The following is a 27,438-nucleotide window of genomic DNA, read 5'->3' as shown; positions in this document are numbered from 1 at the left end:
ACAATAAGGCTGATCAGAGACCTCAATCCATTCATTACACTCCCGTGAAGAATACTCAATCTTTGGTTCCTCTTCAACACGCTCTGAAACACATAGCTTTCCCAACCATCAGATCTATATTCTCTGCATCCTCTTCAAGCTTTTCAATTGTTTGTAAGATGAAATCAGTTCACTTATCTTTCTCTTTCTCTCCTCAGCGCAGATCCAATCGATCAATCCGTCCAGCAGACTCCAATGGGCAGGTTTTCCCCAACGAGGCTTCACCACAGCCAATTTTAACTCCCAGTATAGACCACTTCAACAGGAGACCTTCTCACCCCGATCACTTCACGGCAGAGAAAACAAACGGAACCAACAACGACAACTCCGACCAACGACCGCCACACTCCGACCAACGACCGCCACACTCCGACCAACGAACGCCACACTCCGACCAACGAACGCCACACTCCGACCAACGACACGCCAACCACTTCTCTCAATGGCCCTTTTAAGTTTGATTTGTCAAGCGGAAAGCCTATGTGGAGGCTGTGTCTCTCTCTCTCGCACCTGAAGTGCATCAGCGCTAATCAGGCCGGGCAAAATTCCTGCCACACCCGGAACCGGAGTCAAATGTGTTGCATACAAATCGCTCCCTCAGGAAACTCGGTTCAGAAGAAGGGTTCCGCTTACTAAACGCTTTGTCACCCGTGACACTATCAATTAAGATTTTCTTCAGCTTTTTGTTCTAAATTTTGTGTGAAATATGCCTTCATGAAAATTAACCATGCATTCATCCAGTTTTTAAAACAGCTTGTCTTTGAATCAATTCTTGGACTCAACCAATTCTGACCTGGAATCCAAGATGTCTGCATCTGTTTTCACTAACCATTTAACCAAAAAAAAGTTAAAGTTTTAAGAGCTGAATGTCAAATTTTTGTGGAATGTGCTATTTAATATATGTTATGACCCATGTTGCTTGTTGAGGCTGGACAGTTTCAGGTATTTAGGTTGTGTGACATCATTTATCGTTCAAACTCAAAGTGGTTATTTGGCAGGAAGTTTGAGGCTGAGCTCAGAAGGAGAATCTTTTTAAGAAGATCTAAATCTTTATGTCTAAGACAAGAATCAATACTGTAATTAACTTATGAGGACATTGTCCTTTCACAAAGAGGATGCATGATTCAGCCAACTTGGCACTGATCGAGATAATGCTGAACAAATTATAGCACACGAGTCATTGCAGGACTGGGGATTTGGATGGCAGGAAAGACTCAATCGCCAACAAAAGAAAAGAAAAAGAAAAAAAAGAGGTAGAAACATGTATCTACAAACAATTATGTATTGTGGTTTATTAATTGTATATAGAGCCTAAGGCCCACATATAAGGTACACTTCCTTTATTTATGGCATTAAAAGCACCCAATAAAAAGCATTACAAAGAACAACAACAATAATAATAATACTGGTCTGTATGTCTCTCAATGATAACATTTCCCTACCCATTACATGATATGCAATTTTGTACAGAGATATATCCAATTTAGGCTGAAATTTCTCATTCAGTACAATTCTAATTTCACATAAACTAGTAATTAAACAAAATATCAAACATATACAAATCCTCTATCCCATACAGAATTTTTTTTTTTTTGAAATATATTTTAAAGTGTCAAAAATATATGTGGCATATATTCCAAATACATTGAAATATATTTGCATTGTTGTTCACTTATATTTATCATTTTGAAATATATTCTGAAATATAACAAAAATATATTTATTGGGCCAATTTCAAATATTTGCATATACTGTATACCAAAAATATATTCTGAAAATATATTTCAAATATATTTCTTTTGTGTATGGGATTCCTTGCTATAAATAAGTTATTATTTACTGAGAGAAAAGGCATTTGGAGAATCTGCACATCAGTGTTGATGGCTTGTCTCTCTTCTACTCTGTGAATGGAGCTGAGAACACTTAGCATAAGAGAACTTGCCTGAGACAGACCATTATCACTGCAGATCAATGCATTCACAGTTTTTAGACTTTACATGCTTGATGCTGCAGTATTCTGAAGTAATGTCTTTAAAGGGCTTCATATCATGGGCAATAAAATGTTCACTAAAATAAAAGAGCATACACTGATATGTCAGTGCCATTGTTTTGTCTTAAGATTTTCTAAGGCATGTTTATAAAAGTTACTTAAATGTCCTAATTAAACTAAGGCCTAATCCTGGTTTAATCTAAACCCTGTCTGTGAAACCGGGCCTAGGCATCATACACTTGGCAAAACTGAGAAAAACTGGGCTTCACACAATAAACAACACTACCAGATTTTTAAGTTGATCCAAACAAACTCAGGCAGAAACATGTGAAAATAAATCCATCATTCCCTACACACTTTTCTGTGAAATCAATCACCTCTGACTGCTCTAAACCTGCAGACTGCCTCTGACTTTAGGCAACTAGAGACTGTAAATCAGGGACAAAATCTGGGCAAAAAACGACCCATTATGAATTTTCATACAGATACATAATAGGCAGAATACATGACCACGTAATTTCACAATCGCATCTGAAATTTGACTGCAATATTCTAGAATGAGATTTATGTTACATCACACTTTTCGGACTGTTGTTGAATTTCCTTGTCATCACGTTTAATAGACTGTAAAAAAAAAAAAAAAATCCCGCTACATATAACCATCAGCATTCCATTATTTAATATAATGAAGTTTTATTTTTTATTTGTATTTTCAACTGACTTTTTTTAAACTATTTCATCTGAAACCTGTAAATAATGTTTAATTGCATTTTTGGCAGAATATTTTTGGTGCACAAAATTTCGGTGGATCCCTAATTCTGTATTCTTTGTACAGTTTGAGTAACTGGACAGCATTACACGATAAATTCTTAAATGTTAGCTTTCTAAACATCTGTAAAATAACTGTCAAATAGAACGTGTGAACAGTGACCCTTCACATGAAGTGATTGAAAATGGAGAGGTAAATAAATGAATCACCACATAATTCAGTAAGAAATCAAGCGTTTGCCCTGTCTGATCAGTGTTTAGTTGTGCTCCAGTTAATGGAGTTTAATTCTGGACTTTGACTGTGCCATTTCAAAACCTTTCTTGTAGAATTACAGCAAGATAATGATTTTAAATAGAGCGTACCAACTGTGCTTCAGATAAAGGACAGACGGTGTTACATTGTTCATAAGAATTATCTTATACGGAATTCACAGTTCTATCAAAAAGCTCCACTTTTGTTTCTGTTCATAGTGGCATGATGCACAATGTTTGACGAAAAGAAAGACAAACCAAACAAAAGAGAAAAATAACCAAACTGTGGACAGTCAACAAAGACTTTTTTTAACAGCTTGAATAGTAATTCAGTTCTCTACATGTGATGTAAAGAAGAGATTGGTGGCAGAATAAATGTTTTCAGATGAGTGTCATTCAGTAAACAGCCTGGTATATGCTGAAATGTTCAGTGACAACAGAGATAGTTTAACACAAAAAGCTAGTTTAACTACAAGCTTAAAGTGGAAGTTTGTCAGCAGCTTCAGTTCAATTAGCAAATTAAAAATAGTTAGAATTTATGCAGGAAGAAGTGTCACATTAAACAGACACAGTGAAAGACAAAGCTTCCTTTTTCCATTAACAGTGATTTAATGTCAAATTACAAAGATGCAAATGGTAAAGGGCGCCAAGCACCACAGTGCTAATTCACACACACTCACACATACACACCAAAAAAACAGAAGTACAACCTTTGTATAATTGGGCCTTAATATGCTCTGAAAAGTTGACGTTTTCTTCTTGTGTCAGCGGAGCACGTATCTGTCAAATGCAGAGTTCTGACAGAAATTAAATTCTCCTGAACTGACAGAGACCATTAGACTCATTAATGCAAAATGCATGAAGCTCTCTTCCAGCAAGCAAAATCTTCATTTCCATCAATTTTTATCACACTTAGCAGAGAGAAACAGAGAGCACTTCCCTTACATGACAGCCTGAGAGTGGACGAGGAAAAGGTGGTGCTCATTAGGACAAAATCAATATGTGTGTGTGTGTGTGTGTGTGTGTGTGTGAGAGAGAGAGAGTTATTAATCTGTTAAATGATAGAGAATGTATCTATAATTAATCATTAACCTTGATTAGCAAATTATTTGCTCTTATCATCCGATCGTCTTTCTATTAGTGTTACTCGATCTTAGTGCTGCATTTGATACTATTGACCACAACATTCTTTTGAATAGAGATGTCTTATCGATCACAAGTTCAGTATGGCGTACCACAGGGCTCAGTACTAGGACCGCTGCTGTTCACTCTGTACATGCTGCCATTAGGAGATATCATTAGGAAACATGGCATCAGTTTTCACTGTTATGCTGATGATACTCAGCTCTATATTTCTTCACGCCCAGACGAAACTTACCAATTCACAAAATTAACGGAATGCATAGCTGATATAAAAAATTGGATGACTCGTAATTATTGGACAAAAAACTTCCTCACGTAATAACCTAATATACTGTCTAACACTTGATGGCTGCTCTGTCAAGTCTTCGTCGTCGGTTAGGAACCTGGGTGTGTGTGTGTGTGTGTGTGTGTGTGTGTGTGCTCTTTGATACCAATCTTTCATTTGAAAGTCACGTGTCTAGTATCTGTAAAACCGCATTTTTCCATCTTAAAAATATATCTAAATTACGCCATATGCTCTTAATGACAAATGCGGAACAATTAGTTCATGCGTTCATGACCTCAAGGCTAGATTATTGTAATGCTCTACTGGGTGGTTGCCCTGCACGCTTAATAAACAAACTACAGCTGGTTCAAAAGCGCAGCAGCTCGAGTTCTTACCAGAACCAGGAAGTATGACCATATTAGCCCAGTTCTGTCAACACTGCACTGGCTCCCTATTAAACTGTCATTTATGTTCAGTTTAGCTCAGTTCATGGACTTTTAGTTTATGTTTATGTTTATGGTGTATGTTGCTCTGCCTATTATCATTAAAACTTTGTGTTGGAACTGTAATCTTCATCTGCCTTCTTGCAACCACCCGTGACAGAAACATCGTATACATTTTAAAATATTGCTGATTACTTACAAAGCACTAAATGGTTTAGCTCTGCAGTACTTAAGCGAGCTCTTAACGCATTATAGTCCTTCACGTCTATTATGATTTCAGGCCACCAAAATGCCGTTGTCATGTAAATGAACAGCCCGAACACATTAATAGTTTTCTGTTTTCTGTTGAAAACAGTGTTGTGTAAGTGGCCCCTAAGATAATAACAAATGATTTTTACAATAGAAATGAATCAATCAAAAACGTACTTAAACTGGACAATAATTAGAGCTGCTGTAAAGCCAAAACAATCTCTGTTCCATTATCACTTTCCAATTGTCACGACCGACTCAAAGCCGTGACAAATGAAATGAGGACAGAGTTAGGTTGGTATGGTTGCAACCAAAAATATTTATTAACATAAGTAGAAAAAATATATATAATATAAAAAAACAACGTAATCAAATACAATTTCTGTCAGACACATGATGTAAAAGTATTAGACAGAACAAAACTCAAAAGTAATAACAAGGTCGAAGTAAACAAACAGAAGCCAAAACCAAGCACAAAACAACCGGGAGCAAGAGAGCGCACCCTCATACCAACAAACCCTGAGGGTTAATAGAGGAAGAACAGGCGCACATCATTCTCCTAAACAGCCTTCGATCCACACTGTTATCTCTGTGAAGCTGATTGGAAACAATCTGTAGCGCTATATAAATGAAGGGGACTTGCCTTGACTTGAGTTGGTTCTTCAGTCATATTAATCCACTGTCACAAAAGTCTAGTATTAACTCTAATTGTCTGGGACACCAGATTTAAGACATGTACCTTGAAATCATCTTCAAAGTACAAAGTATGTGTCATTTTAAAGACTCAATAGTGCTCACTTCTGCTTCTACACAGCCAACTTTTTCAGATTCTTTTGATTCTAAACTCAAAGCTGAGCCACTGACACAACAGAAGGGAAGCCAAACACAAAACGGGTATGATTAGTAGCAGATTTAAAAGAAAGCTTTTCTTTATTTGCTTTTATGAGCAGCAAGAGCCAATTCAAATCCATTATATTAGCCTATCAGCCATTTCCTTAATAGTATCATTTTGATCTATGATACTTTTTTCATGTCCTTGTGGCTTTTCTCTCTTGCTGATTATATTTTCCTAATGCCAAGAGCACCCAGTTCAGGCATGTACCGCCACAGAAGACTTTTGATAAATATTTGCTGTGTGATGCATGGATTGTGTGCCTCCTCTGACCTTCATTCACTGTCATTCATTCTTCTTTCTGTTTGACTGCATCTTGTCTATCCAAACCACATGAGGTGAATGTGAAACACTGATACAAGCACATTACACGCACTTAATATATAATCTCATATTATGGCTGACTGTGTTGATAACTAATTATTACTTTATGGCCCGGTTTCACAGACAGGGCTTAGATTTAAAAAAACAAAACAAAAAAAACATCACTGGTGTGCATCTACAAAACAATGGCACCGACATATTTTAAGATATGCTTTCAGTTAAAACAGTTCAAACATGCATTTTAGTCTGGGACTAGGCTTAAGCCTTGTCTTTGAATACAGACAAAAGTATTTTAAACTTAAACTAGAAGACTAATCAATGCAAATACATGAGAGGAATGTGTTTTATTCATGCAATTAATGCATATATTCTGACTTTATGAAATCTGAATTCAATTGTATTATTCTGCAACAATTCATAATTATATAAAAAAAAATACTTTGAAGACATTGTAACTAGAGAGATCATTTGAATTATAGTAAAATATAGACAAGATGTGAATTGAATTAAATTCTGAAAACAAATTCATATGCATTTATTATTTTTACAAACTAACCCACATGTTAAGTTGACTCTTGAAAAAAAATGTCTGTCAAAAATTAAAATATATAAATATAACAATAATTAAAATATAAATGTAGTCGTTCATGCTCAGTGTGTAGTGAGAGCGCGCGTGTGTAATCCGTGTAACACATTGTGTCAGGCTTCTGGTTTATTGTTGTTTGGTGACAGAGCCCTCACACTCCTGCGGTCTCGTCACTGTGAGCACGCGGCTCTGAGTTCGCTCTTCCGTCCACGAGAGCATGGTGTTCGGATCCGGCACTTCTGTCTAGTTTGGTTTCGGTTCAGTGTCGGGGTTCGGACATGCTCTGTATGTTTTATTTCCACTGTGAGTGAACGGGATGGGATCCTCTGTGCGCTCTGGCCTCATTGTGTGAACGTGTGTTTTCGAGTTCCCTCGGGCCGTGCGCTCTTCTGTCCGCGTGTGTGTGTGTTGTGTTCTGTGCGGCACGAAGCTCGTGGTTTTCCATCGGCCCTGTGCTTTCATGTACTCGTGTTTTGTGTGGACAGGCAGTCGGTGAGAGCTCTTATTGGCTGCGTGTTCGTGTTGTGATTGTGTTTGCTGGTCGTGTGCTTGTTTTTGTCATGTTTGGTGAGAGCACATGGCTTGTCATGTTTGTTTCTATGTGCCATGTGCTCTCCTGTCGATTGTCTTAACCTCACCCCTATTGTTCCCTGATTATTGGTTTATTTGCCCACCTACTCTCTCATGTTACCCTCCTATTTATTCTCCTTATGTTCTCTGTCCTGTGCCAGCAAAGCCCATAACACTCTGCATCTTTGAGTCCTCGCTCATCCTTCACTACAACCTTGACAGATCGGTTATTACTATAGTCATCGTACTTAAATTCCATAATCAACGAATTTCATTTTTATTACCGTAAAGATGTATTGTTGCATTTTGACATCCGTAATAAACACACACAGCGCTACACGTACCTGTCCAGGTGCAGCAGTTTCACACAGGAGTGTCTCGTACTCAATAGCAAACACTGGAGCGTTATCATTAATGTCCATGACTGTGATCAGAGCGATTCCTCTGCCAACCTGAGATGGGTCCTCTGACACACACACACACACACACACACACACACACACACACACACACACACACACACACACACAGTTAGCATCAACAGCTATTCGCTAAGACATACAGACTCACCACATAGAAAGAGACTTTTGATTGGTGGTCTAAGATACAGTATGATGTTATGTCTAGATCAGGGGTGTCCAATCCTGCTCCAGGAAGGCACACATCCTGAACCCTTTAGCTTGCCTTTCAGAACTCTGTTTGCATCATTGAATCACTTTCCTGTTATCCCTGTAAAGCTGACATGACTTGACTTTAGCTTCTACCCGCTCCAACACACGGCTGGTCAGGTGTGTTTAATAAGGGTTAGCTGAACTCTGCAGGACAGTGCAGGATAGGTTTGAACACCCCTAGTCTAGATCGTTATGATTTTCTGACAAATAAAGACTTCTGGAAATCAGAATTGTAGTTTTGTAGTTTTGAATGGTTGACTATTCGCCAACCTGCAAACGAGTCAATTGGTGAAACCAGTTTTCGATTTATTTAGTGTAAACTTTCTCTTGAGAATGTGTGAATTAACTTTTGGAGAACTTTCCAGTCTGATCTGTAAGAAGGAATAATGTTAGTAATTCCATTACACTGTAATTCCATTACATCACATTTAGTGTGTGTGGATGAGAGTCACATCAAGATTCTGTGGAGTGGGTTCCTTTCTCCTTGAAAGTGTTATTCTGCACGTGTGTCACCTCGCGGCAAGACATCTCCATAATTAAACAAAGAACAGTTGTGTAGACATGCCTTAGTCAGCAGTTCAGCTCATAGACCCTGAGCTACAGGCCACAATCAGTCCCAGAAGAACATTCACATTCAAGTGCTTTATTGTCCTGCTCACGTGTGATTAGAGGAAGGGCATGTAGAGCACAAACGTGTTTTCAGTGGGTGAAGAACCAGCAATGCAGAGCTGATTTGGACCAAACATAATTTGGTGATTCTATCTATCTATCTATCTATATATTCTGACTAAGGCATGTATACACAATTGTTCTGCTTTTAATTATGCAAATGTAGATTATCAGATGTGGCTTATATTATACTCACGGTTCTCAGTGGCAAATATGGTGATGTTGTGGACTGAATTGAGTTCTCTGTCGAGAGGTTTGGCTGTGCTGATGACACCAGACAGAGCATCCACGTTGAAGAACCGCTCCAGGTCTGTGTTACGGTCTATGGAGTACCTGGACACACCAGTCACGAGTCTTTCAATAATAACACGGACAATAAACTAATCTTTATAGGCTTTCTTCTTTTCTTATTCATCAACATTGGCTCTAACCTGGAAAATAATTCACCCGGTTAACTGTAACATGACTAAAAGTATTCTTGGATGCTTTTTCCTCCTATTAATTTAAACTTAGCATATCCTCAAGTGTTGTTATTAAACAAGTACAGATATGAATCCATAGCCCAATCACTGATGGTTCATTTTCCTGCCACTCCTATGATTCTATGGTTACTGTTATTAGTTCATTCTGTTCAGGTGCACGTCATCAATTATCTTCAGTCACCACTTTAGTTCTTCCTTCACAGTCTTCCAGTGTTCAGTCACGCTTATGTTTAGTGGCCATATCACCCTGTAGCCCAAGACTGGTTGCCCAATGAAGCTAAGCAGGGCTGAGCCTGGTCAGTACCTGGATGGGAGACCTCCTGAGAAAACCAGGTTGCTGCTGGAAGAGGTGTTAGTGAGGCCAGCAGGGGGTGCTCACCCTGTGGTCTGTGTGGGTCCTAACGCCCCAGTATAGTGACGGGGACACTATACTGCCAAAAGAGCACCGCCCTTCGGATGAGACGTTAAACCGAGGTCCTGACTCTTTGTGGTCATTAAAAATCCCAGGATGTCCTTCGAAAAAGAGTAGGGGTGTAACCCCGGCATCCTGGCCAAATCTGCCCCTTGGCCTCTGTCCATCATGGCCTCCTAATCATCCCCATACACTGATTGGCTTCATCACTGTCTCCTCTCCACCAGTAAGCTGGTGTGTGGTGGGCGTTCTGGCGCAATATGGCTGCCGTCGCATCATCCAAGTGGATGCTGCACATTGGTGGTGGTTGAGGAGATTCCCCCCTTCCATATGTAAAGCGCTTTGAGGTCTCAGAAAAAGCGCTATATAAATGTAACGAATTATTATTATTATTATTATTAGTGTGTGTTGCTCTGCCTTTTCTTATTAAACTTAATTTTTGGAACTCCACTCTTCATCTTTGTCTGTTTGCCTGCAACCACCCGTGTCAGCTACAGACAACATCTATTAATCCCAAATATCATTGTCAATTCCCAATGCTTTAACAAAAACACAAATGATTCGAGTGCGCCGTCACTCTGTCAAACTGTTACACCAGAGTTAGGTCTCCTCACTGTTTCTATGTGCATGAAGCACAGAAGGAAGAGATTAAATTGATGCACAGCAGCCAATGTCAGGAGAACGTTTGGTTCATTGTGTTTTAGGGTACGACAACAATGTCCTAAAAACAGAAACGTTTTTCATTTGCGTTTTTGAAAAGTTTAGTGTACAGAAGATGATCCCCATTCACATGGACCCATGAAAACGACTAAAAACGCTGTTTCCTGCTGCCAGGCCAGTAGATGGCGATGTCACTTTGTACAGAAACACTACGCACCTATAGACTGAACACGTAACATCCATTCGCATGATGTCATCATTTTTACAAATTCTCATTTTTGTTGTTTACATGGTGTAGTGTAGTGATATCGCGAGAATGGGGTTGGGAAGAGAGGAGTGATCTCGAGAGTCAGGAGAGCGATCATGTAGTTGAGAGAGTTGTTAATAAAGTGGATATAACAGCAATAAAGACTGGTTATTGAGACAAACAACACAACATAAATGGCGACGAGGATGAACACATAAAGAGAACGATTAGGATTACCGTTCAACTGTCGTTGGAAGCGACATCTGGATCTGAAAGGCTGGCAGAACTGGCATGATGGAAGGCGAAGAAGCCGTAGCACGAGCACCACCGATACATGTCGAACAGGCTCAGTTATCGCCACCCATTCCAATGAACTTTGGAGTTTCGGATTTGTATGCAGAATACAAAACATGGAAAGACTCTTATAGTTTCTTTGAGGTGGCCAGTGGAACAGACCCGCTACTTTTTTGCACTGTAGTGGTGCTCCAGTGCAGAGGATTTTTGCCAATCTCCCGGGTCCTAAAGATTCATATATGTAGACTGTAGCTGCACTGGATGCTTACTTTACTCCACGGAAAAATGTTGTGCTAGAAAGACACAAATTCAGACTGAGATCTCAACTACAGGATGAAACGATTGACGCATTTGTGAACACGTTAAGGGAACTGGCCAAATCTTGTGAGTTTGGAGCTTTAGAACGTGACATGATATGAGATCAACTCATAGAGAAATGTGCACATAGACGATTAAGAGATAAACTGTTGCAGGAAGAAGGGCTTACGTTGGAAAGAGCATTAACTGATGCTAGAACTTTTGAATCAGCCCAAGCGGAGTCTAAAGTGCTTTCAGAAAACAACACCAAAGAAAAAGACAATCATGTTAATTTCACGAAGGGTACAAGAGCTCCTGATGCAAAAGTGATACCGCAAAATGCCAGCAGAGGGCGATTTGAAAAGAACAACAGTGACACCAAGTGTTATAGATGTGGATGACAACACATACAGCAGATGACTGTGGGGCAAAATCAGCAACCTGCCTTTATTGCAGAAAAACCGGTCATTATGCATGTGTTTGCAGAATGAAAAATAACTCACAGGAGCATAAAAATGACAGATATAAGGCCAAAGACAGGTCAGACCGCAAAGACAAACCAGTGAGAGCTGTAAATGACAATTCTGATTCTGATAAATGTGTGTATTCTAACCCTAACTGTATCACAGATTGTTTGCACAAAAAGTTGAACTGAAACAAACCAAGAAAAAAATGTTACGCTTATGCACAGACGCACTCTCTCCACTGTGTGGGATTTTTTGAAGCACATTTCCAATGGAATGGTAATGTGTCAGGATTACATCACCATCTCTTCCCACTCGTTCCCTCACTCCGCCTACTCCTTCATTCACCTGTTCATTATCACCGGATTACTAATCACCGTCACCTGGATCTCATCATCACTCACCCATATATACCTGCATTCACCATTCAGTCATTGTCTGATCTCGTCTATTCATGACACACAGACTCTCTACATCACCTACCTGCATACTTACCGTCGATCCCGATCATCCTCAGCCTATCTTCAGTCCGTCTACAGAGTATCTTCATCATCTGCATCTGCGAGAGAGAGAGACTTGGTTATCATTCAGTTAAGCCTCATACGATTATCTACTTCCTGTTTACTCACCTCTCATGCTGTGTCCGATCCATTCTGCTATTAAAATATCAAACTTACCATCTTGTCTGCTTCGTTTGTGCAAACCTGACATAATGTCACGAAGGATGACATTTTTGTAATAAAAGGAAATGTAGAGCCACTGTTAGGAAGGCGTTCATGCTTTGACTTAAAGATCCTGAATACCACAGACCAGGTCAGTGCAATTGAAAATTCGCCAGAGAGATTTTTGAAACTTGAGGCTGAATATCAGTGTTTGTTTAAAGGACTGGGACAAATCAAAGATTACAGCCATAAAATATCTGTAAATGAAAAGTTCACACCAGTAGCTCAAGCTTTAAGGAGAGTACCTTACCTGATGGTAGAGGCTGTAAATCAAGACAAAATGCTGGAAGATGGAATCATAGAGGAAGTGTACGAAGGATCTGAATGGGTGTCAAACATTCTTCTCATTTCAAAAAAAGACCCTAAAGAAGTGAGACTTTGTGTAGATCTGAGAGAAGAGAATAAAGCAGTGGTAAGAGAAAGACACCCTGTACCAACAATAGACTGTATACTGCAAGCAATGCAGGGAGCAAAGGTGTTCGCAAAACTGGATGCCCGTAAAAGCTTCTGGCAAGTTGATCTGGCACTTGAATCCAGAAAAATGACCACATTCATTACACACGGGGGATGCTACCGTTTTAGGAAGGTTCCATTCGGACTGTCCAGTGCTCCTGAAGCATACCAGAAAGCCATGGACTCTATGTAATGTGGGATGCCAGGTGTGGTGTGCTACATGGATGACGTGGTCGTGTTTGCTGAAAATGAAAATGAGCTGGAGCAAAGACTGAGAAATGGTTTTCAAAAATTCCAAGAAAAGGGACTGACCTTGAATAAAGAAAAATGTTTCTTTGGAATTAAGCAGATTGAGATTTTGGGTCATGTTGTCACAGCGGACGGAATAAAGCAAGATCCACGAAAGGTTGAAGCAGTTTGTAACGCTCCCAGACCTGAAAATGTTGCACAGTTACATTCATTCCTAGGCACTTGTGGATTTTTGATGAAGTTTGTTCCCAATTATGCAAATCTGTCTAAACCTCTGAAACCTGACCAGACAAGGACAAGAGTGGCAGTGGTCATCTGAAGCAGAAAATGCATTTAAAATACGGAAAAAGGAATTAACTAGTGAGACAGGCCTAGCATACTTCAACATAAATGCTCCAACAGTTGTGATCAGTGATGCAAGTCCAGTCGGACTTGGAGCAGTTTTGCTTCAGACACAAGATGGAGCTAAGAAACCTGTAGCATATGCGAGCCGCTCTCTAACACCCACAGAAAGACGTTACTCTCAGATAGAGCGGGAAGCCCTAGGGTGCGTTTGGGCGGTGGAACACTTCAGAGCGTATTTGTGGGGAGGCAGATTTACTCTTCAAACGGACCATCAACCTCTCATTTATATGCTCAATCCAGAGAAGTCAAAGCTTCTGCCTCCTAGAATCCAAAGACTTGGACTGAGACCGTATCCATATGACTACAAGATTGAACACATTGCAGGTAAAGACAATGTTGCAGACTCACTTTCTAGACTTCCTTTACCGGAAACTGAGGACAACAGTTACGTGGACACGTATATGGACAGAGTGTTGTCTGTAAATATGATGGATGTACCAGCCTTGACTCTTGAGGAACTTAAAAGAGCTACAATGACCGATACTGCCTTGACGCAAATGATTTCCATAGTGGAGACAGGACAATAGCCAACTACAATTCCTGAAAGCCTACATTCATACAAACGCTGCTCAGATGAGTTGTCAACCCATGATGGTCTTCTGCTGCGGGGACACAGGATAGTTCATGCTTCCACACTGGTCCAGCAAGCTTTGAAAATTGCACACGAGACACATCAAGGTGTAATTCAAACAAAGCAATTCTTGAGAAGCAAATTCTATTGCCCTGATATGGACATGGAGGTCGAAAGAATGGTAAAAAACTGTAATGCATGTGTTCTGAATCAACCCTTGCATGAAGATCAACCACTGCATCCATTAGAACTACCACCTAGACCGAGGACCAAGATAGGTGTTGATTTGGTGGGTTCAATTCAGAATGTCTATATACTTACTGTTATAGACTACTACAAGTCATACCCTGAAGCAGTAGTCATTGCTGATATAACTTCCAAGACCGTTACCAAGGAAATTATGCAAATATTTGCCCGATTTGGGTATCCCTTGGAAGTAGTGACTGACAACTGGAAGCAGTTTGTCGGATACGTCTTCGATGCATTTCTGAGAACTAGTGGAGTTAAGTACATCAAGGCCTCAACTTACTACCCCAAAAGTAATGATAAAATAGAACGATTTCATCGTTACTTGGAGAAAGCCTTCAAAGCAGCTAAAAGTGAAGGACGGAATTGGAGTGAAGATTGCGATGGATCACGATTAATACCGTTCCTAATTATCCTAAAACCATACTCAAAATTTATCGAGATAATCTCGCGGTAACTAAAAAGCCTATCCTTTAGTCGTGCCCTCAAGAAGTTAGATGATCAGTCTATACAAGTTAATATTCTATCATAAAAATAATAGATTGATTACCTGTATTATAAGTCTATCTTTTGTGGTACTTCTTAAACCTTCTTTGCAATATAACAACAACCTTGTTACATGCTGCCTCTTTGGCTAGGCTATATGATCAAATCAGAACACATGGTAATAACTCTTTTATCAAAAAGAATGCTCACCCACTCCTCCAGAAAGGATTTCCTGATCCAGGTAGAAGAAAACTGTACTCAAATGATCCAAGGTCCAGTCAGATGATTATAGTAAATGTTATAACAAACTTTATTAAAATAATCAAATGAAAAGAATACTTTTTACAGATTATAAATGAGTACTAACTAACAGATGTAAAAATAGCTAAAGCTAGCAGGCTTCTTGCGTCTAGTAAAGCTGGCGTACTAGATTGTCGTTTGCAAGGAAGAGCAATAAATCTTCCTTTGTTTGCGTCTTAAATAGTCTTGAATTCAACCGAATTAAGGTCCTACTTTGAAATTCGTTTTCCACACACTCATATTGCAGCACAGCTCTAAGCAGACTTTTTTAACAGCATGGCTCTAACAGTCTTTGATACTCAGCTTACGCACAAGCTCCAGCATTTCCGTTTCTGACATCTCGCTGAAAGTAGGTGACTTCCTGTTCTGTTGTTTTGTTCCAGAAACAACCGTTGCGTAGGAAATGCCATTCTGATAAGGCCTGTTGGCAGGCTCTCTGACAAGATCTCTCAAAGATTCTTCTTGCCTATCAATCAACACCACATAGAGCATTGGGTGAGACACCAGCTTATCTGATGTTTGGACAAGATGCGTACGAAGTTGCCTAGTCTCATCACAGACAAAAGAGAAACAAAAGACCTTGAAAGTCATCATAAAAGGTACAATGAGAAAATGAAACAGTACGCAGACATGACAAGACGAGCCAAGGAACACAACTTTAAGTTGGGAGACATTGTATATGTGACGAGTATGAAAGATGGTAAGCTGGACTCTAAGTATAGAGATACTCGTTTTGTGCTGCTGAAACACACATCGGACAATTCCTTTGAAATGGTCAATGTAGAGGATGGCTCTAGGATTGTGAGAAATGTGAAGCACATTCGTCATGTTCCCATTCAGTTGGAGATTAGCATACCAGAACCAGCAGAAAAACAAAGCAATCAAGGAACTCAAGAGACAGCTGTCAAGTCAGATTTCTCAAAAGAGCCACAGAGTTCTTCTGTTACAGACCAGACACCTGTAGCAAGCCTTTGAGTGGATAAGAAACCTGCTCGTTTCAAGGACATGATTATGTAAATGTTTGAGTATGTTTGTTGGCAGGTTAGTCAGGTTGGATTGAAACAATAGCAGTATTCAGAATTATGGTAAAAAAGCATTTCATTCTCAGGCCCCCAAAATGCTGTTGTCATGTAAATGAATGGCCAAAACGCATACAAAGTTTTCCACTTTACGCCAGTTATTTGTAATTCCTTTTGTGAAATATGTTGTTGCTCTGTTTTAATTTTTGTTTGTTTTTGGTTTTCCCATGAAATATCTTAGAATGCAATACAAACGTTGTAAGAAATTCTGATAATAAAGTGAAATCAAGTAAATGTGTTTAGCAGCCTCTGTCACAAAACCAAGAAATAGACTAGACAGAAGTGACAGAACCCTGACACCTGTTCATTCAATCCTCACAACCAAACTTGCAAGTTCTTGCTCTTTACAAACTTTGGCTAAAACTAAATGGCTGAAGAGTTGACTTTATTTTTTATGTAATGTCAACTTTTTATACATTTGATAATTCAATCAACCTTTTATCTGACCAAAAACAGAAGCAGCACACTAATATAGAATGAGAATGAGGTATTTATATAGCGCTTTCATATGTACTACTGTACACCCAAAGCGCTTTACAATCATATAAGGGAATCTCTCCTCAACCATATAGACTCTGATTCATGTATGGTTACAGGTGCTTTGTGACGTCCAGTCAGTGTTATGTTTAGAACTGTACTGTATATGGCTAAGAGGACAGTAAAATGAACAGCGATATGAATCACATCAGCATATTACACAGCACACAAATAAATGAAGCGTTTACCTGATGGCGCTGCTGGACGAGTCTGGGTCACGGGCCGAAACCGTCCCGATGACAGAACCAACCCTCGCTGCCTCCGACACCACCATCTTACTGATCCGGGCTGAGAAGACCGGCGGCTCGTTTACATCTTCTACGGTGACCTTTACAGCCGCCGAGTCACTGAAGGGCCCATAGCTCAGAAACTGAGGGTCAATATTCCGATTAGTGGCTTCAATCTTCAGAGAATAACTGCTCTTAGTTTCATAGTCCAAAGGCTGAGAGAGAGAGAGAGAGAGAGAGAGAGAGAGAGATCGCATTTAAAGACAGAATGAAAGACATGGTAAAAAAGAACAAGTACAGGGCAGGAGAAAAGCAAAAAATACAGCAAAAATAAAATCTTTTCATAAAAAATAAAAAATAAATCGAAAGAATGTAACGCAGGGGAATGGGACCAGGACATGGCAATGGCGAGCATACCAGGGACCTACTGCCCACACCCAAAAAAGACTCTGGCGTGGCGGCGGCCATCTCGGGATGAGACTCTGGCGTGGCAGTGGGCATCTTGGGATGAGACTCTGGCGTGGCGGCGGCCATCTTGGGATGAGACTCTGGCGTGGCAGTGGGCATCTTGGGATGAGACTCTGGCGTGGCAGTGGGCATCTTGGGATGAGACTCTGGCGTGGCAGTGGGCATCTTGGGATGAGACTCTGGCGTGGCGGCGGCCATCTTGGGATGAGACTCTGGCGTGGCGGCGGCCATCTCGGGATGAGACTCTGGCGTGGCAGTGGGCATCTTGGGATGAGACTCTGGCATGGCGGCGACCATCTTAGGATGAGACTCTGGAACGGTGGTGGCCATCTTGGCCAAGGGCTCACGGGCTGGAGCCGTTGTGTGTGCTACCCACACACTCAAAATAGCCGTGGTGACTATGATGAGTGCTGTATCTTCCGGAGCTGACTCAGGCACTGCGGCCATCTTGTTCGAAGACACAAGTTCGGCAGGCATGACTTGAAGAAGCTCAGACTCAGCAAGCATGATGTGTAGAAGCTCAGACTTGGGGCCCTATCTTGCACCCAGCGCAATTGACTTTGTACACGGACGCATGTATCATTCCTATTTTGCACCCGCGCAAAGCGGACTTTTCCCTCCACAGAAGCACGTCGGTTAACTAAGAAATACACTTGCGCTCCCCGGGGCGGTTCAGCGCAAAGAGGAGGCGTGTTCCGGCGCAAACGTTCCCTCATGCTGTTTTACAGGTTTAGAAAACAATTGCGCCACTGACCGAAAAAAAAACAGTTTAAAGTCAGTGGCGCGTTGCGCATGTTATTCATATGCTATTTTAAGGGCGCATGCTTGGCCTTAATCAATGTAGCGTGTGCACAATGCGCATACACTTTGATTCTCTCATCTACACACAGATGCAGCAGTTATCATTTTTGCAAATCATACATTATTACGAAAGATAGATAGATAGATAGATAGATAGACAGTTTATTATAAAAGCATACATCTAGCTTACACATTTACCCAAATTATCATACGCCTGTTTAACCCAAGTTAATTTGGGTGTGTTTCTCCATCCCCAACGTCCCTGACGGGAACGTCGGTCTCCTCGGCTGTGAAGCGCTCCTGGCGTGCGCCTGGCAAATCCGCCGTTATAATAGGAATCCGCTTTAGAACAAGCGCGCCTGCTCTTAAAGGGAATGTGAGATGTCGCTCTGATTGGTTTATTTCACGTTACGCCCAAACCACACCTATGAGTAATGAAGCTACTTCAGACCAACCCCTTTTAGATTTGCGCCAGGCGCAAGATTCATTTATCCCGCCAGGAAAATAGCAACAGCGCCAAGACCCGCCCACAAAGTTACTTGCGCTTTGCGCTTTGACACTTGCGTTTCAGATCGTTAAAATAGGGCCCTTGGTGTGTACTGTGAGGTCGCGGGGCTCCTCGTCCGCAAAACCCACAGTAAAAATTGAGCCGCTAACAAGATGGTCCTTACAATCTGGAACATGCAGACAAGGCCTTGAAGTAGGCGCAGAAGGTCCTTAACAATCTAGAACAACCTGTTTGCAAATGTGTCTGTAATGGTTTCTGCCTCACTGGGCCAGAGACACAGAACTTGGTCAAGGGTATCCCACTGTATCCCTTTTCTAAAGAAGAGATTGCCATTTGGCACATCTCTATGATGTGCAATGATTGGCTGCTGGCATCAGAGGTGTGGCCCACCCTTCTTTCCCCCGTGGAACTAATTTGCATAATCTAAAGCACACACAGAGTTTTTATCTATCTATGCATTAATCACTTCCCAAACCACCAAATTTCCAAAACACATTTGGCAATGTTTTAAATGCATGGAGTCAAACATGATGGAAATAGACAGAACTATTAGGAATGCATTTATGTTAACAGCTGAATTTGTGTAAACCGTTGTAATACAAATAGTTGTTATTAAGAATACTTATTTCTCTGAATAAGCATTAAGAGGATGTGTTGTAGGCTTTTGTCCATTTTGTGTAAGAAGGTGTGTGGAGATTTGTCCTTCTTTATTCCATGTACTGCTGTTGCGTGGCGCGTAAATGATCATGCTTCATCTTCATCAGTTGTCCTCGCAGCCTTATGTGACGGTGCTGGACATTTGTTTGAGTTAGCCCACCAAGATCCAATCGAAATGCAGTCAACACCATAATACTGGCTCCTAGATTGCTCTAGAACAGGGGTGTCCAAGGGACTTTCCTGCTGACTTCAGTGCCAACCTGCTCCAACACACCTGGCTGTGCTTTTCAAGTAATCTGAACACTTGGTCAGCTTCAGGTGAGTTTGTTGAGGGCTGGAGATGAACTCTGCAGGATGGTAGTTCAGCCAAAAGCCATTTTCAAAAAATGTCTAAAGACACATCTTTTTCGTCAGCACCTGACCGATTAATACTAGCACTTACCTTTTCTATTCTATGCTATTCTATTTTTTTTTTTATTATTAAAAACAAAAACAAAAACTTGCTATGTGTACTGTGCTAGACTAACTGAGACTTGTTACAGCACTTGTATACTGTTGCCCTCTTGTTGGTCTGATTGCTTCTATTGTTCTCCTCATTTGTATGTCGCTTTGGATAAAAGCGTCTTCTAAATTATTCAATGTAAATGTACGTTTTTATTTTTTCCTCCAGACCCAGAAGTGAGGAACCCTGCATACCACCATAATCAGTTGACTACAGAAATATTAACAAAGAACAACAATCTAATATATTGTTCTCATTCTTTCCCTATGAAGGCCAGTGTGATCTCACCCTCTGCAGAAAGATGACTCCCTCCTGAGTCTCCTCGTCTGTGGTGATGTTGAACACACCGGGTGCATCTCCATCTATTATGCGGTAGTCCATCTCCGCATTGAAGCCGATATCAGCATCTGCGGCTTTCAGTTTGGCCACCACTGATGAGACCGGCAGAGATTCCAGCGCTGAGAACTGATACGACTCTAGAGGCAGAGAGATGTTTAACACTCTAAACTCATTCAAACCTGCCAATGTCCAGGTCATAATCAAAGGAAAGGAATTACAAATGTGATTTTGCTTGAAGACAATTAAGCACATTTTCCTGCAATCCTCTTAACTATATTTTTAGCCTAATGATATATCTGTCACGGGAAGTTGTAGGAAGGCAGTCGAAGATGAAGAATAAAGTTTCAATACGAAGTTTAATGAGGGTAATACAAATACGACTCAGACAGGCAGGGCAACACACACTAAATGTAGCGTAGATCGAACAAACACTGAGTGAACAAGAGGAACTTTTAGTGATTAACTAAAAGATGAACAGTTGTGATGATAGGGTTAGTGTCCACAGCAACAGATGAATGGTGGGAAATCAAATAAAGGAACACATGTGACTAGAGAATACAAACTAAAAGTCCATCAAAACTAAACAAACTGAACATATCTGTGACAATATCATTGTAATATTTGTAGTAATACAATATTAGTAATAATGTAATACAACAAAATTACTGTTATTGCATAGTTATTTATTGTCCTGGTTTGTATTTATTTTTTGATTATAACAAAAATAAAAAATAAAAAGTAAGTATTTTCAATGATTTGGAGCGATAGTGAAGCAAACAACAGAACTATAGTATTACTACACGCAAACTCCTGCAACACGGTAATATAGATACAGAAATGAGAATTTAGGAATAAAATGAGAAACATTTTAATCCCAATAGGCATGATTTTCATCCGAAATATGATTTCTTATTTCTTTCTTTTTGTTTTAGGGTGAAATGTGTGTCTGTTTTCATGAGCCTGACCCAAAATTAAGAAGGCTAAAAAACAACAACATAGGGACAAAAATGCCATTATTATATACAGCCATTCATTTAGCTGACATATCCAGAAGAATATCTGTTAAGTTTTACCAACCAGTTTTTCTCTTTTCAGTAGCACATTCAATACCTTTTTTTAATTAGAATTTTCAATAAGGGCAAGAATATCTGCAGGTCAGTTTAATCACACGATCTCAGGTGTACCTCAGATCTATTATGAAATTCTGATGTTGAGACTCATGAAATGATGATCTCTCTGTGTCTGTATGATCATGCCTCCCTCATGGAGAACTGGCGTGTAAATCTCTGCAATGACTTTTTAATTTGCCATGGAATAGAAGCTTATCAAACCAAACCTTATCCGTCATCCTTGCCTTGGTTTCACTCCTCTTTTCTCCCTGTGATTGCTTATCCCTCCATCCATCTGTCACATGTATGTTCAGTTTAGTTCGGTTTCTGTCTTGTCTCCATTAGTTATTGTTAGTCAATATGGTTTCTAATTAGTTAAGTTTTGTCAGCTGTTCCTGTTTAGTGATCTTATTTGCTATGAGTATTTATACTCCCGGTCTGTTCAGTCCCTTGTTGGTTATTGTTTGTGTGATAGACGCTGTTACTGTCCGTCACCTGTCTGTGGATTAAAGGGATAGTTCACTTTGAAATTACATTTTGGTATGTTTTAGCTTACCTCAAGGGCATCCAAGATGTAGGTGTCTTTGTTTCCGCAGTAGTTTCAATTTTGATATTTTTAGGTCAAACCGTTCTTGTCTGTCAGTCATATAATGCAGGTCTATGGTCACCACCTCAAAGAGCATGCACAGAGAAGTCCAAATTAAACAATTCCCCATCGTACACATTGATGGCCTAAGACACGAAACGAGCGGTTTGTGTGAGAAAACGAACAGTATTTATATCGTACACAACCACGTCCAAGTGATCTGAGGGCGCACGCGCTTCCTGGTGTGTGACGTGTGCACGCGTTCTGGCTCAGTCTGCGCAAGCGCCGGAAAGCACCGTGGTTGTGTACAAGAGGTAAAAACGATATAAATACTGTTTGTTTTCTCACACAAACCGCTCGTTTCGTGTCTCAGGCCATCAATGTGTACTTACGATGGGGAATTGTTTAATTTGGACTTCTCTGTGCATGCTCTTTGAGACAGTGACCATAGACCTGCATTATGACTGACAGACAAGAACGGTTTGACCTAAAAATATCTAAATTGAAACTACTGCGGAAACAAAGACTCCTACATCTTGGATGCCCTTGAGGTAAGCTAAAACATACCAACATTTAATTTCAAAGTGAACTTTAAACCTCGTCTATATTGTTAATCTGCCTTCGTCTGTCTTCATCGTGTGACACCATCTAGCAATCCTTTTGTTTTTAATTCACATTCACCTCTTTTTCTCAGACCTCTCTTTCTTCACATTGTCTCACAAACATTGCTCTTCTTATTCTAAGTTTGTTTGACTTCTGTCTGGCCTGATTAGACTCATTTTCTTCGTAGAGGAAATTATTTCTAGTGTTAACATGTTAGCCGTTCTATCGATGAGCTCTGAAGTTGCGTGTATTGTGAATGAAGTGCCGCACACATTGTGGAGCGTCTCTGCTTGTTTGCAATGCAAAGGTAATTAAAGAAGAACTGGTTTGTTGAATAAGCACAGCGTTTTCTTTACTCAAGAAATACTACATGGCTAATATTTGATGTATTTAAGGAGCAGAGAAGAGTTTCTTAGTCTAGCATTTGTCGTCAAGTCACAGCTAATACTGTCTTCAATGGTGCGTGGCTTAGGGAGCCCTAACATTTATTTTTGAATTATAAATGAATTTATTCTATGTCACAATACGAGGTAAATTAAGCCCTGGCTATGAGCCAAATTCCCTTAAAAGAGAGTAGCACTTTTCCTGGAGAGACAGACTCTGTGTCTCTTCAACGGGTCAGATCTACCCTGGCCAGTTCAGCTTATTGATTGTGACTAGACTCGGGAGCAGTAAAGGTCAGCTTCCGTTGACATTCTCTCTTCCCGTCACAAAAGGTTTAATCCACACAGACATGTGTGGTAACATTGGTCAGTCTCCAGCATTTTAATTCTAGCTAAATTGACAAGAGTTTAAAGACGCCTACTAACAGCCATTTAAAAAGATTACAGACAGCACAGAGTTATCATTTCAGACACTCCTCACCAACCCAACACAACATTAGCTAATGTGTAGAGCAGTCAGTGTAGTATTCAATGAGGCATTAGAGTAGATGAACACGCAACAAACACTAGCAAACAAAAACTGTGATCTGAAATATCACAAAGATTTAATCAAAAGATTTGTTGCTTTCACAATTCAAGTAAAAGCACAATTTATACTTGTTAGTATCACAAATTATTTTATTTTTTATTAAATTATGAAACTTTTATTTGTGTTTCAGCATCCAATTTTCGAAACAAATTATGCAAATCAGGTAACAGCCCAAAGATGGCCTGGAACTCCCAATGCGCACAAGGCAGTTTCCCAGCACGAGGCCGGCTGTGTGTGAAACGGGACAGAACTGGAGGAAGACACTGCAGACTATCATGATCTGATCTGGAATACTCTACACTGCGACCGAAGCGACTCCTTTAGCTCTATTAAATGAGCTCGACTGCACTGAGGTTAGGGTTAGGGTTAGTTAGGGTTAGGTTAGGGTTAGAGTGGGTTAGGGTTAGGGTTAGTTAGGGTTAGGTTAGGGTTAGAGTGGGTTAGGGTTAGGGTTAGCTGAGCACAGCTGTCATTGGTCTACTCTTGGTGGGTGGGAAAAGTACATTTTAACTGATTCTTATTAATCTGGCTTTTACGACAATGTGCAAACAAAGAAGGAGTGTCTTCCCAGAAAATACTGATAAATGACCAGTGTTTGGAGTACCGTGCTACAAAGCAATTGTATGTACAATTACTGACTTAATTTCAATTGTTACTTTGTTACTTGGTTAATGCATAGAGAATAATGTTTTACTAGGAACACATTTAAAGCGTAAATTCTGTTAATGCGTGTTTGTTTACTTTTCAAAAAGATGATCTAGACTCCACAATGACATGCTTGCAATGTAGACAGCTTTTTTTATTGTAAGAGCTTATGCTATTGTTGCCTTGATCCTACAGAGTTAGTACTGATCTCGAATCTACCCTTTCTGTCAAAAATATTAGAGAAGGCAGTATCCTCACAACTATGTTCCTTTTTTAGAAAGAAGTGGAATCTGCGAGGATTTCCAGTCAGGATTTAGACCGTATCACAGTATCTCTGATAATATAACATAATCTTTGTTGCATTAATTTCCTATTATCTCTGTAAAGCTGCTTTGAAACAATCTGTTTTGTAAAAGCGCTGTATACAGTAAATGAAGGTGACTTGACTTGTTGCGTCACACAACTCGCTTTCAGTATAAACACAAAGCACTTTTTCCAAAGCACTAGAACATCTATCCGCTGTAGCTCGACGACCAGTTTATCAAGTATTTCTGTTGCATTTTCAGATAAACATTGATTTATAAATGGACTGCATTTATATAGCGCTTTCAACAGACCTATGGCCACCAAAGCGCTTTACATATTGCCTCACATTCACCCATTCAATCACTCATTCATACACCGACTGTGGATTTATAGTGTTGTAGGAGTTTGACATGTAAAGGGCATTTGGTACCTGGTTAAGATGGACTGTGTACATGTGTTTCCCACTGAAAAACCACATGCTAAAGTGACTAAAGAGGAAAATTACTGTAGATCATATTCACTTTCCACAATCAGCAAATGTCCTCAGGCTGTCAGACATGTGTTGCTCTTACTGCGAGAGAAGCGTGGAGGGTTATCATTGACGTCCGTGAGTGTGACCGTCACAGAGGTGCTGCCGGACAGTCCTCCCATCTGACCCAGCATGTCCTTGGCCTGAATGATCAGCACGTACTGGTCACGCGCCTCTCGGTCCATGTTGGGCAGGGCGGTCCGGATAACGCCTGAGGGAAACAGCCTTTATTTAGTCTCTAGAAATATACACTGATGTGCAAAGAAAAACATGTATTTCAATCTAAAACATATCTTGATTACATAAATCAACCACAGCGTGAATTTGTTTGCCATTCTGTTGTAATGCTGTTTGAACAATTGTGGTGCTCCTACATAAACCAATAATGGACTGATATTGTCCAGCAATTTTTTTTGTAAAATGTAAGTATGCATAAAATAAAATAATAAAAATATGTATTGCTGAAATATGGTTTAGACAATTCTCTACAGAAGGTTTTTATAAAACTTGGCTGAGAATCTGGTCCAGGCGCTTTCCACTGACTGGTAGATCTTGTTTTATGGGTATAATGTGTACAAATCACCAGAGGTGGGTAAACTAACCAAAAAATATACTTGAGTAAAACTACAAGTGCTTATAGAAATAATGTACTGTATAATGTGTAATGAATAATGCAAGTAGAAGCAAAATTGATAATGTTAATAATTATTTGAGTAAGAGTTAGGGTTACTAGTTACTTCGGATCTGACACAGAACAAGCGAGAGGATAATGAAGTCAATGAAGCATGTATTACAATAGGGATGTTTTGTCCCTATTATGTCCTCGCATGAGTTTTGCCAAATGTTTGATCTTTGAAAACAATCGACTCAATAGGGTGATCCATTCGCTCCAGTCAAAGGAGACTGTGCATTGGTCAGGAGGACAAGAGGACAGAGTCAGACACAGCAACAGGACATCCACCGTTTCTTTAAGAAGAAACCATGTCAGAGACAGATTTCATGCAGAGAACGTTCGCCGACACACACACACACACACACACACACACACACACTCAATGTTTGTGTTGAGAATAAAGCATGTTAAATGACTAATTAATGCCTATGTGATGTTTTTTATTTATTAGAACAAAACTGTGTGGTCCAATCCATGCAAAATACAAAATGATTTCCAGGTTCTTGTGCAGTGCCACATTTAATACCATCTATATTAAGGCACTGGGCATTGAAAATATTTTTTAAATCATGCTTAATATTTTCTAAACATGTATTTATTTTCAGCTGAATTTTCTGATTTCCCATGGCCCCCATTTTTTATTGATCATAAAAAAGCTCCAGTTCTTCTCTATATGAGTGTCAGTGTTTCTGAACTCCTTAAACGCTTCCATTGTAGTCTTGAGTTTCTTCTGGGAATGAACACGTCACAATATTCCTCATTATAATAATTAATACACAGAATAAAGGGGCGGGCCTGGTTGAGTTAGTTAGTAGTGTGTTAAACTGGTGGTTATGGAAAGGGGCGAAACACACTCGAAGCGCTTGACCAATCACAACACACTGCTCCAGCCGACCAATCAGAGCACAGTGTGCTTTTCAGAAGGAGGGGCTTCATAGAGACAGGAAGTAAACATAGCGTTACTGACAGACTGGGAAGAGAGGAGCCGCAACAATGGAGAATATGAGGAAAATAATCAACATTCAAGCAGGAAAACCTGTTCTAGTAGAGCCTGAAACATCATCAAGACTTTGGAAAAGACCATAATAGGTCCTCTTTAATGTCAAAATGGCATAGACAGCTAACTGTGCAAAATAATTGTGCAAGATTCTAATAGCGCATTAGACTGGCTTATTTTCTCTCTTTTCAGCTAACCACAGCCATACGAGCTTCATCTTGGACAGTCGAGATGTTGTGAGCCTCCACATAAACAATCACAACATCTCGACTGTCCAAGATGAGGCTCGTATGTCTCGTATGTGTCACATCTATGCATGCCTCAGGAACATTATAAAACAAAACAAAAAAATCAAAAGGAAAAAGGAAAACCTCAAAAGGAAAAAGGAAAACCTCAAAAGGAAAAAGTTTATGACAGATGCATCAGATAGAGCAGCAAATAACATGCACACATGTTGGTTAACACCACAGGCATCAGAGAATAATGAGACAGGTCGACACGTTCCTCTCCCCTCAGGAAAGAGGAAACTAACAAGCAGACCTACAGCCTCCTGTCTGAGATTCATACCCAGAGTGCTTTGCAGGAGCACAGTAGGATGCTGGGTAATGAGACTGCAGCAGGTATGAAGAGAGAGAGAGAGAGAGAGAGAGAGAGACATAGAGAAAGAGAGAGAGAGACATAGAGAAGAGAGAGAGAGAGAGAGAGAGAGAGAGAGAGAGAGAGAGAGAGAGAGAGAGAGAGAGAGAGAGAG

General features: G+C 40.1%; 1 protein-coding gene across 1 annotated transcript in view; it reads right to left on the bottom strand.

Annotated features, from left to right (window-relative positions):
• The window catches only part of LOC311284375 (cadherin-7), a gene marked incomplete at its 5' end in the record, with an annotated part of 92,309 nt that overhangs the window by 23,304 nt on the left and 41,567 nt on the right, over positions 1-27,438 (bottom strand). The window contains 5 exons of the mRNA XM_084399371.1: positions 7,866-7,987; positions 9,058-9,194; positions 16,954-17,207; positions 20,217-20,404; positions 25,061-25,228. Coding sequence (XP_084255497.1) covers positions 7,866-7,987; positions 9,058-9,194; positions 16,954-17,207; positions 20,217-20,404; positions 25,061-25,228 — 869 coding nt within the window. The remainder of the gene's footprint in view (positions 1-7,865; positions 7,988-9,057; positions 9,195-16,953; positions 17,208-20,216; positions 20,405-25,060; positions 25,229-27,438) is intronic.

Source organism: Rutilus rutilus (assembly GCF_951802725.1).
Source record: "Rutilus rutilus genome assembly, chromosome: 24".
In the NCBI taxonomy this organism is placed as follows: Eukaryota; Metazoa; Chordata; class Actinopteri; order Cypriniformes; family Leuciscidae; genus Rutilus; species Rutilus rutilus.
The sequence above is the reverse complement of the archived record's forward strand: the minus strand, read 5'-3'. Positions and strand labels throughout refer to the sequence as shown.